The sequence below is a fragment of the Carica papaya genome, chromosome 9 (genome assembly GCF_054855325.1).
Source record: "Carica papaya isolate Zhongbai chromosome 9, ASM5485532v1, whole genome shotgun sequence".
In the NCBI taxonomy this organism is placed as follows: domain Eukaryota; kingdom Viridiplantae; phylum Streptophyta; class Magnoliopsida; order Brassicales; family Caricaceae; genus Carica; species Carica papaya.
The window spans coordinates 5,231,350-5,242,599 of NC_142317.1; the positions used below are offsets into that span (position 1 = coordinate 5,231,350).

At 35.5% G+C, this 11,250-nt stretch overlaps 3 protein-coding genes across 6 annotated transcripts; 2 read left to right on the forward strand and 1 right to left on the reverse strand.

Annotated features, from left to right (window-relative positions):
- Positions 1–220: 220 nt before the first annotated feature.
- LOC110820347 (putative phospholipid-transporting ATPase 9) lies at positions 221–7,287 on the forward strand. 4 transcript variants are annotated; one of them, XM_088210848.1, is made up of 12 exons: positions 221–634; positions 1,238–1,767; positions 2,309–3,654; positions 3,783–3,893; positions 4,105–4,381; positions 4,672–4,760; positions 4,850–4,958; positions 5,251–5,460; positions 5,582–5,707; positions 5,819–5,917; positions 6,010–6,201; positions 6,306–7,287. In XM_088210848.1, exons 2-12 carry the CDS (start codon positions 1,375–1,377, stop codon positions 6,924–6,926), a joined length of 3,573 nt encoding a protein of 1,190 aa, XP_088066974.1. In that variant the 5' UTR covers positions 221–634; positions 1,238–1,374; the 3' UTR covers positions 6,927–7,287. The 4 variants fall into 4 exon arrangements, with proteins under 4 accessions (XP_088066974.1, XP_088066976.1, XP_088066975.1 ...); XM_088210850.1 differs by having other exon boundaries at positions 221–486; XM_088210849.1 differs by lacking the exon at positions 221–634 and adding an exon at positions 711–932.
- A 272-nt stretch (positions 7,288–7,559) lies between these two features.
- Positions 7,560–10,311, forward strand: LOC148239749 (putative xyloglucan endotransglucosylase/hydrolase protein 10). Its single transcript, XM_088211598.1, has 3 exons — positions 7,560–7,653; positions 9,041–9,202; positions 9,652–10,311. The coding sequence occupies exons 1-3, from the start codon at positions 7,560–7,562 to the stop codon at positions 10,023–10,025; spliced, it is 630 nt and encodes a 209-aa protein (XP_088067724.1). The 3' UTR covers positions 10,026–10,311.
- On the reverse strand, positions 9,111–11,250 carry LOC110820455 (EF hand calcium-binding protein family). The gene is made up of 2 exons (XM_022049925.2): positions 10,463–11,250; positions 9,111–9,176 (listed from the first exon to the last, which is right to left on the reverse strand). Exon 1 carries the CDS (start codon positions 10,965–10,967, stop codon positions 10,482–10,484), a length of 486 nt encoding a protein of 161 aa, XP_021905617.1. The 5' UTR covers positions 10,968–11,250; the 3' UTR covers positions 9,111–9,176; positions 10,463–10,481.

Below are 11,250 nucleotides of genomic sequence, written 5' to 3' on the forward strand. Positions count from 1 at the left end.
ATCAACGATTTAAGCACGAAAAAGAAACATTAAATAGAGAGAAGTCAAATTATGGAGCATGTGATTTGTGAGAGCGTTCTCGGTTTGACCCTTCTTGTAAGCAGCCTTATCCGCTGCACGACACTATTTTCTTCAATTATTATTTTTTTCCTTCCAGATTTTTATTTTTTATATGAGAAGAAAAAGAATCAAAAATTTTTCATTAAAAACCAAATTTACTGTTTTTCACTGACAACGAACCTGAAATTTAATTTTCCGTCTTCCTTCCACCCACATTTTTAGTCAAGTCTTTGTCTCTATACATTCACTGTCATGATATCTATTCATCTTCTAAACCCACTTGTGTTTTTCTCATGAAAATTCATGAATGCTGATCTTCTGAGCTTCTTTTCTTCTTTACCTTCACAAAACAAACAACACCCAGATTGCAAATCATGCATTTTATTCTCTGTAAATAATCTCTCTGCCAAAACAATTCTACTTTCTGTAAGTTTAGTTCTTCTCCATCTTTACAAAAATTACAGTTATCTTCTCTGTTGACCTTCTAGAAGACTTGGGGATCACTCAAGATAATAATATTCTTATTAGAGAGTTTGGTACTGTTACGTTTCAGCTGCTGGCATTAATTAATTCTGTAAGTTTTTTTTTTTTTTTTTCGTCAAAAATTTCAAATTAATCTGATTTGAAGCTGTGTGGTGGGTTAGTTATATTTCTAATTTTTGCGGGTCTTCGTCTTTAATGGATTATGAATGAAGTAGTTGAGTCCGTACTGTATGGGATTAGATGGGGAAGAGACACAAATGCACTGCACATGGTTTGTTCTTATAGTTGCAAGTCAAAGAGCTCTCATATCTACAACTTCTACATCAATGGAGGAAAGTTTTTAGAAAAGAGTTTTGGTTTTTTACCAGTTAGGTTGCACGCAATAGTTGGTACTGCCTACATACTGGATTTTTCCCTCTTATTGGTTTCGTTTCATATCATTATTACTCGTCGATTGTGATCTGGATACTCTTACTTTCTTAATTACTGGCTTGAGTCTCTTTGAAGTTTCTTTACTTTTGAAGTTTTTGGTAATTTTGCCTATCTTGTAAAGATGGAGGATTTGGATTATAGTTGATCTAAGTTCTTAGATTAGAGTATCCTACTTAGTCAATATTCTGAGATTTGGTTATGATCTTCTTGGATTGTTTCTGTTTCCACTTATACTCTTTTTGTTCCTTTGTTCTTGATTCAGCTAGCGGGTTGCTTTTGATTTCTGGGTTGGATAGCTTTCTGGGTCACTTTCTCAGGGATCATCTGCTCTTCAAGAAGCAAGTTTGTTCTAGTTTATGAGCTTCAACAATTTGGAGATTGGATTTTTAGTTCTATAAAATGGCTGGTGGTAGAAGAAAAAAGCAGCATTTTAGTCGAATTCATGCCTTTTCATGTGGGAGAGCATCATTTAAAGGCGAGCATTCATTGATTGGTGGACCTGGCTTCTCCAGGGTAGTTTATTGCAATGACCCTGAATGCTTTGAGGCAAGTCTACTTAACTATAGTGACAATTATGTTAGAACAACCAAGTATACTCTTGCAACATTCTTTCCCAAATCATTATTTGAGCAATTCAGGAGGGTTGCCAATGTTTATTTCCTCCTCTGTGCAATATTGTCTTTCACGCCGCTTTCTCCTTACTCACCTATAAGCAACGTGCTCCCTCTTATTGTTGTGATTGGAGCCACAATGGCGAAAGAAGTCATTGAAGACTGGAAGCGAAAGAAGCAGGTAATCTTTCGATCTTTTTCTTTACTAGTCTTTATAATGTACAGTGGTATCATCACAGATTCAAACTGATCATCATATCTAACATGTAGTTTTGAATTATAGCAGTGTTTTTGGATAAGGGTGTATCCATAGGATTCTATCTCCAAAATTAGCAAGTCATTACGTTTTGTTTGGGGTTTGCACAAGAATGATAGGCTGGTTAGTTAACAGCAGCTTAATGTTTCAGCGAAACTGACTATTTGCAGTTGTTGGATGTTTTCTAGAATAGCATTTTTGGCATTTTGCATCTTCTGTGACGTAGTTTCTGCTCATCCTAGACACGTTTGATTCTGTTGACATTTGTCACAAATAGATTCGAGGTGAAAGTAAGCACAGTGTTTACATCAATTAAATTAATCTTTTGTATATTTTTTTTCTATTTTGGTCATATATATTTTCAGTTTTCCTTTTCCTTTTAACACAGAAATTGTTAAATGCATGAATCTTTTACCGTCTTTTAGATTCTACCATTCATATTTTTCTTTTGAACAATTATTACCAGGATATTGAGATGAACAACAGAAAAATCGAAATGCATAGAGGTAATGGAGTTTTTGATTCTTGTAAATGGAAGGATTTGAAAGTTGGAGACATAGTGAAGGTGCAGAAGGATGAATTTTTCCCTGCTGATCTTATCTTGCTTTCATCAAATTATGAAGAAGCAATTTGCTATGTTGAGACCACGAATCTTGATGGAGAGACCAATTTGAAACTAAAACAAGCATTAGATGCAACTTTTACCCTGCACGAAGACTCTAGCTTCCAAGACTTCAAGGCTGTGATTAGATGTGAGGACCCAAATGCAAATTTGTACACATTTGTTGGCAGTTTGGAGCTAGGAGAGCATAGTTACCCGCTTACACCTCAGCATCTTCTGCTTAGGGATTCAAAGTTGCGAAACACAGATTATATTTATGGTGTGGTAATCTTTACTGGTCATGATACAAAGGTCATTCAAAATTCAACAGCACCGCCTTCAAAGAGAAGCAAGATTGAAAGGAGGATGGATAAGATTGTCTACTTTTTGTTTTTTATAGTAGTCTCTATGTCCATTATTGGATCAATTTTCTTTGGGATTGACACAAGGGAAGATATGGAGAACGGAAGGATGACAAGATGGTATCTTAGACCAGATGCCACTACGACGTCCTATGATCCAAAGAGAGCAACAATTGCATCAATGTTGCAATTTTTGACTGCACTCATGCTGTATTCATATTTAATTCCAATTTCCTTGTATGTCTCCATAGAAATTGTTAAAGTTCTTCAGAGCATATTCATCAACCAAGATTTGCATATGTACCATCAAGAAACTGACACGCCAGCAAGGGCCCGTACGTCAAACTTGAACGAAGAACTTGGTCATGTTGACACAATACTCTCGGACAAAACTGGAACTTTGACTTGTAATTCAATGGAATTTATAAAGTGTTCAGTGGCTGGGACATCTTATGGCTGTGGAGTGACCGAAGTTGAGCAAGCTCTGGCCTGGAAAAAAGGTTCACCTTTAATTCAAGAGGTGACAGCAGAACAGGGCCTTGCTGTAGAGGCTACAGAAGAAAAAACTAAAGGATTTAACTTTGTGGATGAGAGAATTGTCAATGGTAATTGGGTTAAGAAACCCCGTGCAGATGTAATCCAGAAGTTTCTACAATTACTGGCTATCTGCCACACAGCATTACCCGAAGTTGATGACGAAACTGGAATAATTTCGTATGAAGCTGAATCACCAGATGAGGCAGCTTTTGTAATTGCAGCAAGAGAGCTTGGGTTTGAATTTTTTGAGAGAACTCAAACAAGCATTTCTCTACATGAGTTAGATCCGGTCTCTGGTCAGAAACTAAAAAGGTCAGTCTATCTTGTATTAGCTGTAGTGCATACACATTCACCCATTATCCAACTTCAGCTCTGCTAGCAAACTGATATACTTTCTGTTTCAATGGAAAGTAACTTAACCTTTTCCATTTTTTTTCCAGATCTTATAAGCTTCTGAATATCTTGGAATTTAGTAGCTCAAGAAAGCGGATGTCTGTGATTGTAAGAAATGAGGCAGGAAAGCTTCTACTGCTTTGTAAAGGTGCTGACAGGTTTGTGATTGGAACATTACTTGTACTATTTTAGAATTATTAAGTTATGGCCTTAATTACTGTGCAAGAACTACTCCCTATTCATTTAGGAAAGAGCAATATGAATAGGTCTTTGCCTAGCTGATATGATATCACGTTATTCATTTCATTTCAAAAGAAAATTTGTATGCTAAAGCAATTATAATGATTTTTATTTCCTCTCTGGGATCAGTGTCATGTTTGAAAGACTTGCAAATAATGGAAGACAGTTTGAAGAGGAGACCAAGGAGCATATAAGTGAGTATGCTGATGCGGGTTTGAGAACGTTGGTACTTGCATATCGCGAACTGGGTGAGGAAGAGTACAATAAGTTTAATCAGGAATTCTTGAAGGCCAAGAACTCAGTCAGTGCAGATCGAGAGGAAATGGTTGAGGAAGTCGCTGGAAAAATTGAGAAGGATTTTGTTCTACTTGGTGCTACAGCTGTTGAGGACAAACTTCAAAATGGGGTAGGTTTAAAAGCATTCAAATGACTTTGCTCGGATAGAATAAAAAAAAAAAAACCTAGCTACTCTATAAGAGCATCTATAAATATCTATAAATCAGTAGTTGCCCCTGCAAGAGCTCATTTCATGAGAGAAAACAATCAAAATGCTGTAAAAGGAGACAGTAGTAAAAAAGTGCCTTTAGATGAAATATTCGTTAGCCATCATGGCCAACTTTGGATAATATAGATTGCATTTTTAGAGATCGAGGCTAAGGTGCAAATTAAATATTTTCTTCTCTTTGCATACAACAGGTTCCTGCCTGCATTGATAAACTTGCGCAAGCTGGAATTAAAATATGGGTGTTGACTGGAGATAAGATGGAGACAGCGATAAACATTGGGTATGAATTTTATGAATAACAGATGCAACTTTTCGTAATGATTAACGGAAATGCTTTACACTAACATTTCTGACTTTTTTTAATTTCAGCTTTGCTTGTAGTTTGCTTCGACAAGGAATGAAGCAGATAATAATCAACTCGGAGACACCAGAGAGTAAGGCACTAGAGAAAGTGGAGGACAAGACTGCTGCTGCAATGGTAATTCCTGACTTCATATGATGGCTTTCCAATTCAAAATTTTTGGTTTATTGCTGGTATCTACTTCCCGAGTATTCACAATATAAATCTCATGATCTTTAGGTGGTGAAATGAACACTATTGTCTGATTCTGAAAAGCATTACCTTGTTTCATCTCCTAAAGCATCTCAGACTAAATAAACTTGGTTAAATTGATTTTTCTTGCTATATAATTGATTGCATTTTTTATGATCTATTAACGTATTACCTAGATGAGTAATGAGTATGATTGATATCTTGTTTGATTCTGTAGGCTTCTAAAGCAAGTGTCATCCGTCAGATAACGGAAGGGAGGGCACGACTCTCTGTATCAAATGAAAGCTCTGAGGCATTGGCTTTGATTATTGATGGGAAATCTCTCACCTACGCCTTACAAGATGATGTCAAGGACATGTTCTTGGAGCTTGCTGTAGGGTGCGCATCTGTCATTTGCTGCCGCTCATCTCCTAAACAGAAAGCACTTGTAAGTTCTGTCGTTTATTTAGTAGGCTATCTCATAGTTTATCTCCGTCCCCATTATCTCTACTTTATAGTTCTTTTAGAAAAAAATTCAAATAAGGTTTTTACAAGCTTCGAATTTGCAGGTCACAAGACTTGTTAAAACCAAAACAGGTAGCACAATTTTGGCGATTGGTGATGGGGCAAACGACGTGGGTATGCTTCAAGAAGCAGACATTGGAGTTGGTATTAGTGGTGTGGAAGGAATGCAGGTAATTTCTCTCAAGTTTTTTTCTTGTATCATGAGTAAATCTCATATTTGGATCTATCTTGCTTTTGGGTCCCTAGCTCTTCCTGCTAATTATATTTTCCCGTAATTTTAGGCTGTCATGTCAAGCGACATTTCAATTGCACAGTTTCGATTTTTGGAGCGATTGATACTTGTGCATGGACATTGGTGTTATAGAAGGATAACATCCATGGTAAAAATTAATCTTGAAAATATCAAATTCCAATCTTCTGTGGTGCATAGTAAACCATAACGTGAATATAAACTGTTTTCCTTGTTTGGCAGATATGTTATTTCTTCTACAAGAACATTGCATTTGGTTTCACTCTCTTCTTTTTCGAGATGTATGCATCGTTCTCCGGGCAAGCTTTATATAATGACTGGTTTCTATCACTTTATAACGTATTTTTCACATCGCTTCCTGTGATTGCTCTCGGAGTGTTTGACCAAGATGTCTCCACTCGATACTGTCTGAAGGTAGCTTTCTTGTTCTTTAAGTCTTCTCTCTTTTTTTTTTTTTTTAACAATTTATTTTGAATTTGATTTAAACTTTAAATTGTTTTGGCTCTTCGATGTTACAGTTCCCGTTGTTATATCAAGAAGGTGTACAGAATGTTCTATTCAGCTGGAAACGTATCTTTGGCTGGGCATTCAATGGTGTATTAACTGCTACCATTATCTTCTTCTTCTGCATATTTGCAATGGAGAGCCAAGCTTTTCGAAAAGGCGGGGAAATTGCAGGCCTAGAGGTTCTTGCAGCCACCATGTACACATGTGTCGTATGGGTCGTGAACTGCCAAATGGCACTATCCATCAGCTATTTTACCTATGTCCAGCACCTATTCATCTGGGGAGGCATTATACTCTGGTATATATTCCTCTTGGCCTATGGAGCCATGGATTCTTCCATATCAACAACCGCGTACAAGGTCTTCATTGAAGCCTGTGCACCCGCACCATCTTACTGGCTTCTCTGTGTCCTCGTACTAATCTCCGCACTCCTTCCATATTTCATCTACTCCGCCATCCAGATGCGGTTCTTCCCACTTTATCATCAGATGATACAGTGGATGAGACTAGATGGGCAACTGGATGATCCTGAGTACTGTCACATTGTACGCCAGAGATCCTTGCGGCATACAACAGTAGGTTACACAGCCCGATTCGAAGCTAAATCAAGAAGCCAGAGGTCTGAACATTAAACATTCATCATACTATATATATATATATATATATGTAAACATATATTCCTTTGTCTTGTTGTGTAGATCCATCTCAGAAAGCTGTAGCTAGGTTGAAATAGATGAGTGTATCTAGATGTACATACATATTTATATACACAAAAAGAAAGTCTTTCATATATTTACTGTGAAGGAAACTTAAGCAGGCAGTGTGTTAGGAGGGTTTTGTATTTGTTAAGTTGGGGCTTTGAAATTTTGGTAGGATTGAGTCAATATAGAATTTTACAATGAATTTGTACTCCATGATGTATAATTATTAGTATTTACAGAAATGGAATTCCATTCATTTGCGTTTCTATAAGAATATCAGTGGCATTGTTTATATTTGTTGTGTAGTTTTATTTCATTGGAGGCCTATTTCGAAATAATAATTTATAAATTTTTTATTCAAAGTTCATGCTCGGGTGTTAGAAGAGAGAGCAGCAGAGTGCTCGATCCAAGGGATTTATTTAATTAAAATTAATTGAATTATTATTGCTTGTTGAATGAGCCTCCTTAGCTTGGTTCGATTCTTCTTCAGCGAAGATACTTAATGGTTTTTGAATGTTTGGTTACTGAGAAAATGCATGAGAAATAGGCTAAAAGAGAAGCAAAATGTCTATCAATAAGCGCACAGATGATAATCAGAATACTGAAGATAAAGATTTAGAGAAAGGAATCAATCAAAAAAGCTACTTGAAAAACAGAGGTTCAGAATAAAAAATGTAGGTATTTTTCCCGAATGCTAAATATTAAAAAATTCATATTTTCTTTAATTTTATTGTCTATGAAAAATTAAATGTCTAATTTAATTAGTTTTGATAAGATCGTATCTATGACATATATTACTAATCTTTATATAGAAAACAACTACGCCACTTTAAAATATTAATGACGGACTAAATCATCTAATCTCTGGTTCAATAAAAGGGAATGCATCATCAAGACCTTTGCTTCAGTTATCAAACCTACAACAATTAGCCTTGTTCTCTGCTTAGTAGTTAGTGGTTTAGGATTGGCGTACTAAACAAGTCTTCTTCAAGTGCTTTTGGGTTTCACTTGGATCTCTTTGTCTATACATTCAAACATTCTCTAACTTCAAATTTAGTAATACCCATAAAAGTTCTTAGAAAAGAACGAAAGTTGATCTTAGTGATCCAATGGTGCCAAAAAGACTGTTGTTCAATGAATAAAAATTACTATAAGAATAATAAACTGATCTTTCCTAAAAATTTATATCGACGGAAACGTTTACCATCTCGATGTCGGCTTTTCAGCACCTGAGACTGTAATAAATTTTAAGAGATAGATTGTTCGTTTATTAAAACGTATATGTTAAGTTCAGAATATCGTGAGATAATTCGATTCATATCTGTTGCGGATATTAAAACATTAAAATAACATATGATCTACATTTAAAATTTAACAGTTTTCTCTTATGTGGTAATTAAAGAAATGTTTTAATTACAAACCTTAATAAATATCGGTTTGATACGTATAAATACTCTTTTTGCAATAGTTGAACAAACAACACAGATAAACTTAGATGGATTTTCCGTTGGTCAGCCTCCTCTTTGCCTTCCTCCTTACCATTGCAACACATAGAACCGCAGCAAAAAATGCAACCTTCGGCCAAAATTATTTTATTTTGTACCGACGTGATAATATTATAGTTGACGAAGATGGAAGACAAGCTCATCTTTCTCTATACAAAACTGGAGTTTCCTTCCCTTTCACTTTCTTATTTTGTTTTCTTTCTGCAACAGTACATACACGCATCATATAGATACATAAATTTCTATTAGCACGAGCGTTTTGTAAACTTAATTTAGTGTATTTTGTTGTGCCATAACATAGGAGTCGCATTTGCATCTAGAACAAGTTATGGTTCGGGATTTTTTCATATGGTAATAAAAACATCAGAAAATCCGTCTCCAGGAGTTGTCACATTTTTTTATGTAAAATTTTTATCATTTTACTTCGCAATCAAACTTCTATGATTTTGTTTCACGCACCAATTCGAATTTCATGTAACCAATATCTAAAATTGCAGGCAGCTTCGAACCCCTACGAGGGGAAATGTACCACAAGATGAGCTTTACTTTTTACGATCTTAGGCAGCAATGGACCTCCATTCGTGCTGCAAACAGACGTGTATGCAAATGATTTTGGAGGTAGGAAGGAGAGAATCAACCTCTGGTTTGATCCATCAAAGGACTTCCGTAGATATTCCTATATTATGGAACATTCGTCAAATAGTGTAAGCACGATAACTCATTAAAATTCAAATTAAAATTACCATTTCATCATGTTTATAAAGTGTTTTTAATTCAAATAATATGAAAATTTTCATTCAAATAGTACAAGCACAATAACCCATTAAAATTCAACTATAGAATTTAGCTTTTCTTCATGTTTATAAGGTGCTTCTAATTCAAATGATGTGAAAATTTTCAGTTGAATAGTGTAAGCACCATAATCCATTAAAATTCAACTATAGAATTAGTCTGTCATCATGTTTACGAGGTGGTTTTAATCCAGATAATGTGAAACAGTTCAGTCAAGTAGTGTAAACACAATAACCCATTAAAATTCAACTGTAGAATTGGCCTTTCATCATGTTTGCAAGGTGTTTTCAACTCAAATAATGTGAAAAGTTTCAGTCAAATAGTGTAAGCACAATAACTCATTGAAATTCAACTATTAGGATTAACCTTTAATCACATTTTAAAGGTGCATTTAATTCAAATAATGTGGAAAATTTCAGGTTTTTTTGTGGATAATGTGCCTGTAAGAGTGTACGAGAACAAGAAGAGGTTTGGTGCAAGATACCCAGAACAACCATTGTTTACTGGAGGAATCATATGGAATGGAGAACCCTGGGCTAATGGCACTAAAATTGATTGGTCCAAGGCACCATTTCAAGCTCATTTTAAAAAGATTTGGTATTTAAAATGGCTGCATGAGAGGAGACAATTGCAATTCACCCAAGTTTCCATGGAACAACCAGAGTTACTGGCAGCTAAATCCTCTGCAAAAGCAGACTTACGAGGATGTGAGGAAGAAGTACTTGACTCATGATTATTGTTCATTTGATCAGAAACGGGTCTTCAGAGAATGCCATTTTTAGAGTTCAATTACAATTTGTATAACAACATTCATGACTTACTAATAAATTAATAACTTTTTACTAATAAATTCTTGAAATAACTATATTAGACAGGTTTTAATCTGTATAACAACAAAGAGAGATGTTGAGATTAAAGATCATCTTTCTTTTTATACATGAATAACTGGTCATTGGAATACAGTTTATTGAATTCCAATTACAAAACAATCTTCCCCATTAACGGTTAAACAAAAGGAAAAAAAGAAATCAAAATGATGAAGAATTACCTAAAAGATTAGCAAATCAAACACAATTAATTGTTAATAATCAATATTAGCAATGAATAATTGAATTTCCTAAAATTTTCTTTTTCTTTTTTTTTTTTTATTTTTATTTTTTCTCAACGTACCGTAAAGAGAATCTTCCGATCACGAGAAGTGAAAGCCAAAGAACTCGTATGCGGATTTCGCCATTACAGAAGCGAATTCATTGAAGCTAATCACACCATCACCATCCGTGTCAGCCTCCGTAATCATTTCTCTCAGCTCTTTATACGTCAATGGCTGTCCCATCTTCGCCATCGCGCCAGCCAACTCCGCCGCGCTGATATATCCATTACTGTCACGATCGAAGGATCGAAACACCTCCATGAGCTGCTCCTGTTTAATCAGCACCTCCTCGTTCATATCCGGCAAAATTGCGGTAACAAGCTCGTCGAACTCAACGGCGCCATTGCCGTTAGAGTCCATATTAGCAAGGAGGACATGGATTTGGTCGCCGGAAGGCTTGATTCCGATAGATCTCAACAATGCCGCGAGTTCCAAAATCGTAAGGCTTCCATCGGAATCCATGTCGAAGCGATCAAAAATGTCGCGTAATTGACTCAGCTGATCCTGCTCCTCGAACTCTCCCATGGTCTTGATGATTATTACTATCAGCTAACACATCAATGGAGTATGCCACGATCGATCTCCACAAATCCAGAAACACAAAAAGGATAAAAACATTACAGTTAATTCATGGGTTAAGAAGTTGATGAAAGAAATGATTGAATGGAAAATGAAGAATGTAATTTGGTTTTGTTCAGAGCTGTTTGGATCTTTTTCATTCGTTTCTTATTTTAGAGGGTTTGTTATTGTTGGATAATTGAGAAATTCTGTTTCTCTTCTGGTTTGAATTTGGTTTAAATATAGGAAA

What these genes read in the sequence shown, in the direction of transcription:
- LOC110820347 (XM_088210848.1), top strand. Translation starts at nt 1,375, where the DNA reads ATGGCTGGTGGTAGAAGAAAAAAGCAGCATTTTAGTCGAATTCATGCC. An exon ending in AGGACAAACTTCAAAATGGG is followed by an intron (nt 4,382 to 4,671) that starts GTAGGTTTAAAA and finishes TGCATACAACAG; the next exon opens with GTTCCTGCCTGCATTGATAA. An exon ending in GAGACAGCGATAAACATTGG is followed by an intron (nt 4,761 to 4,849) that starts GTATGAATTTTA and finishes TTTTAATTTCAG; the next exon opens with CTTTGCTTGTAGTTTGCTTC.
- LOC148239749 (XM_088211598.1), top strand. Translation starts at nt 7,560, where the DNA reads ATGTCTATCAATAAGCGCACAGATGATAATCAGAATACTGAAGATAAA. An exon ending in AAGCTACTTGAAAAACAGAG is followed by an intron (nt 7,654 to 9,040) that starts GTTCAGAATAAA and finishes CCACAAGATGAG; the next exon opens with CTTTACTTTTTACGATCTTA. An exon ending in TATGGAACATTCGTCAAATA is followed by an intron (nt 9,203 to 9,651) that starts GTGTAAGCACGA and finishes TTCAACTATTAG; the next exon opens with GATTAACCTTTAATCACATT.
- LOC110820455 (XM_022049925.2), bottom strand. Translation starts at nt 10,967, where the DNA reads ATGGGAGAGTTCGAGGAGCAGGATCAGCTGAGTCAATTACGCGACATT.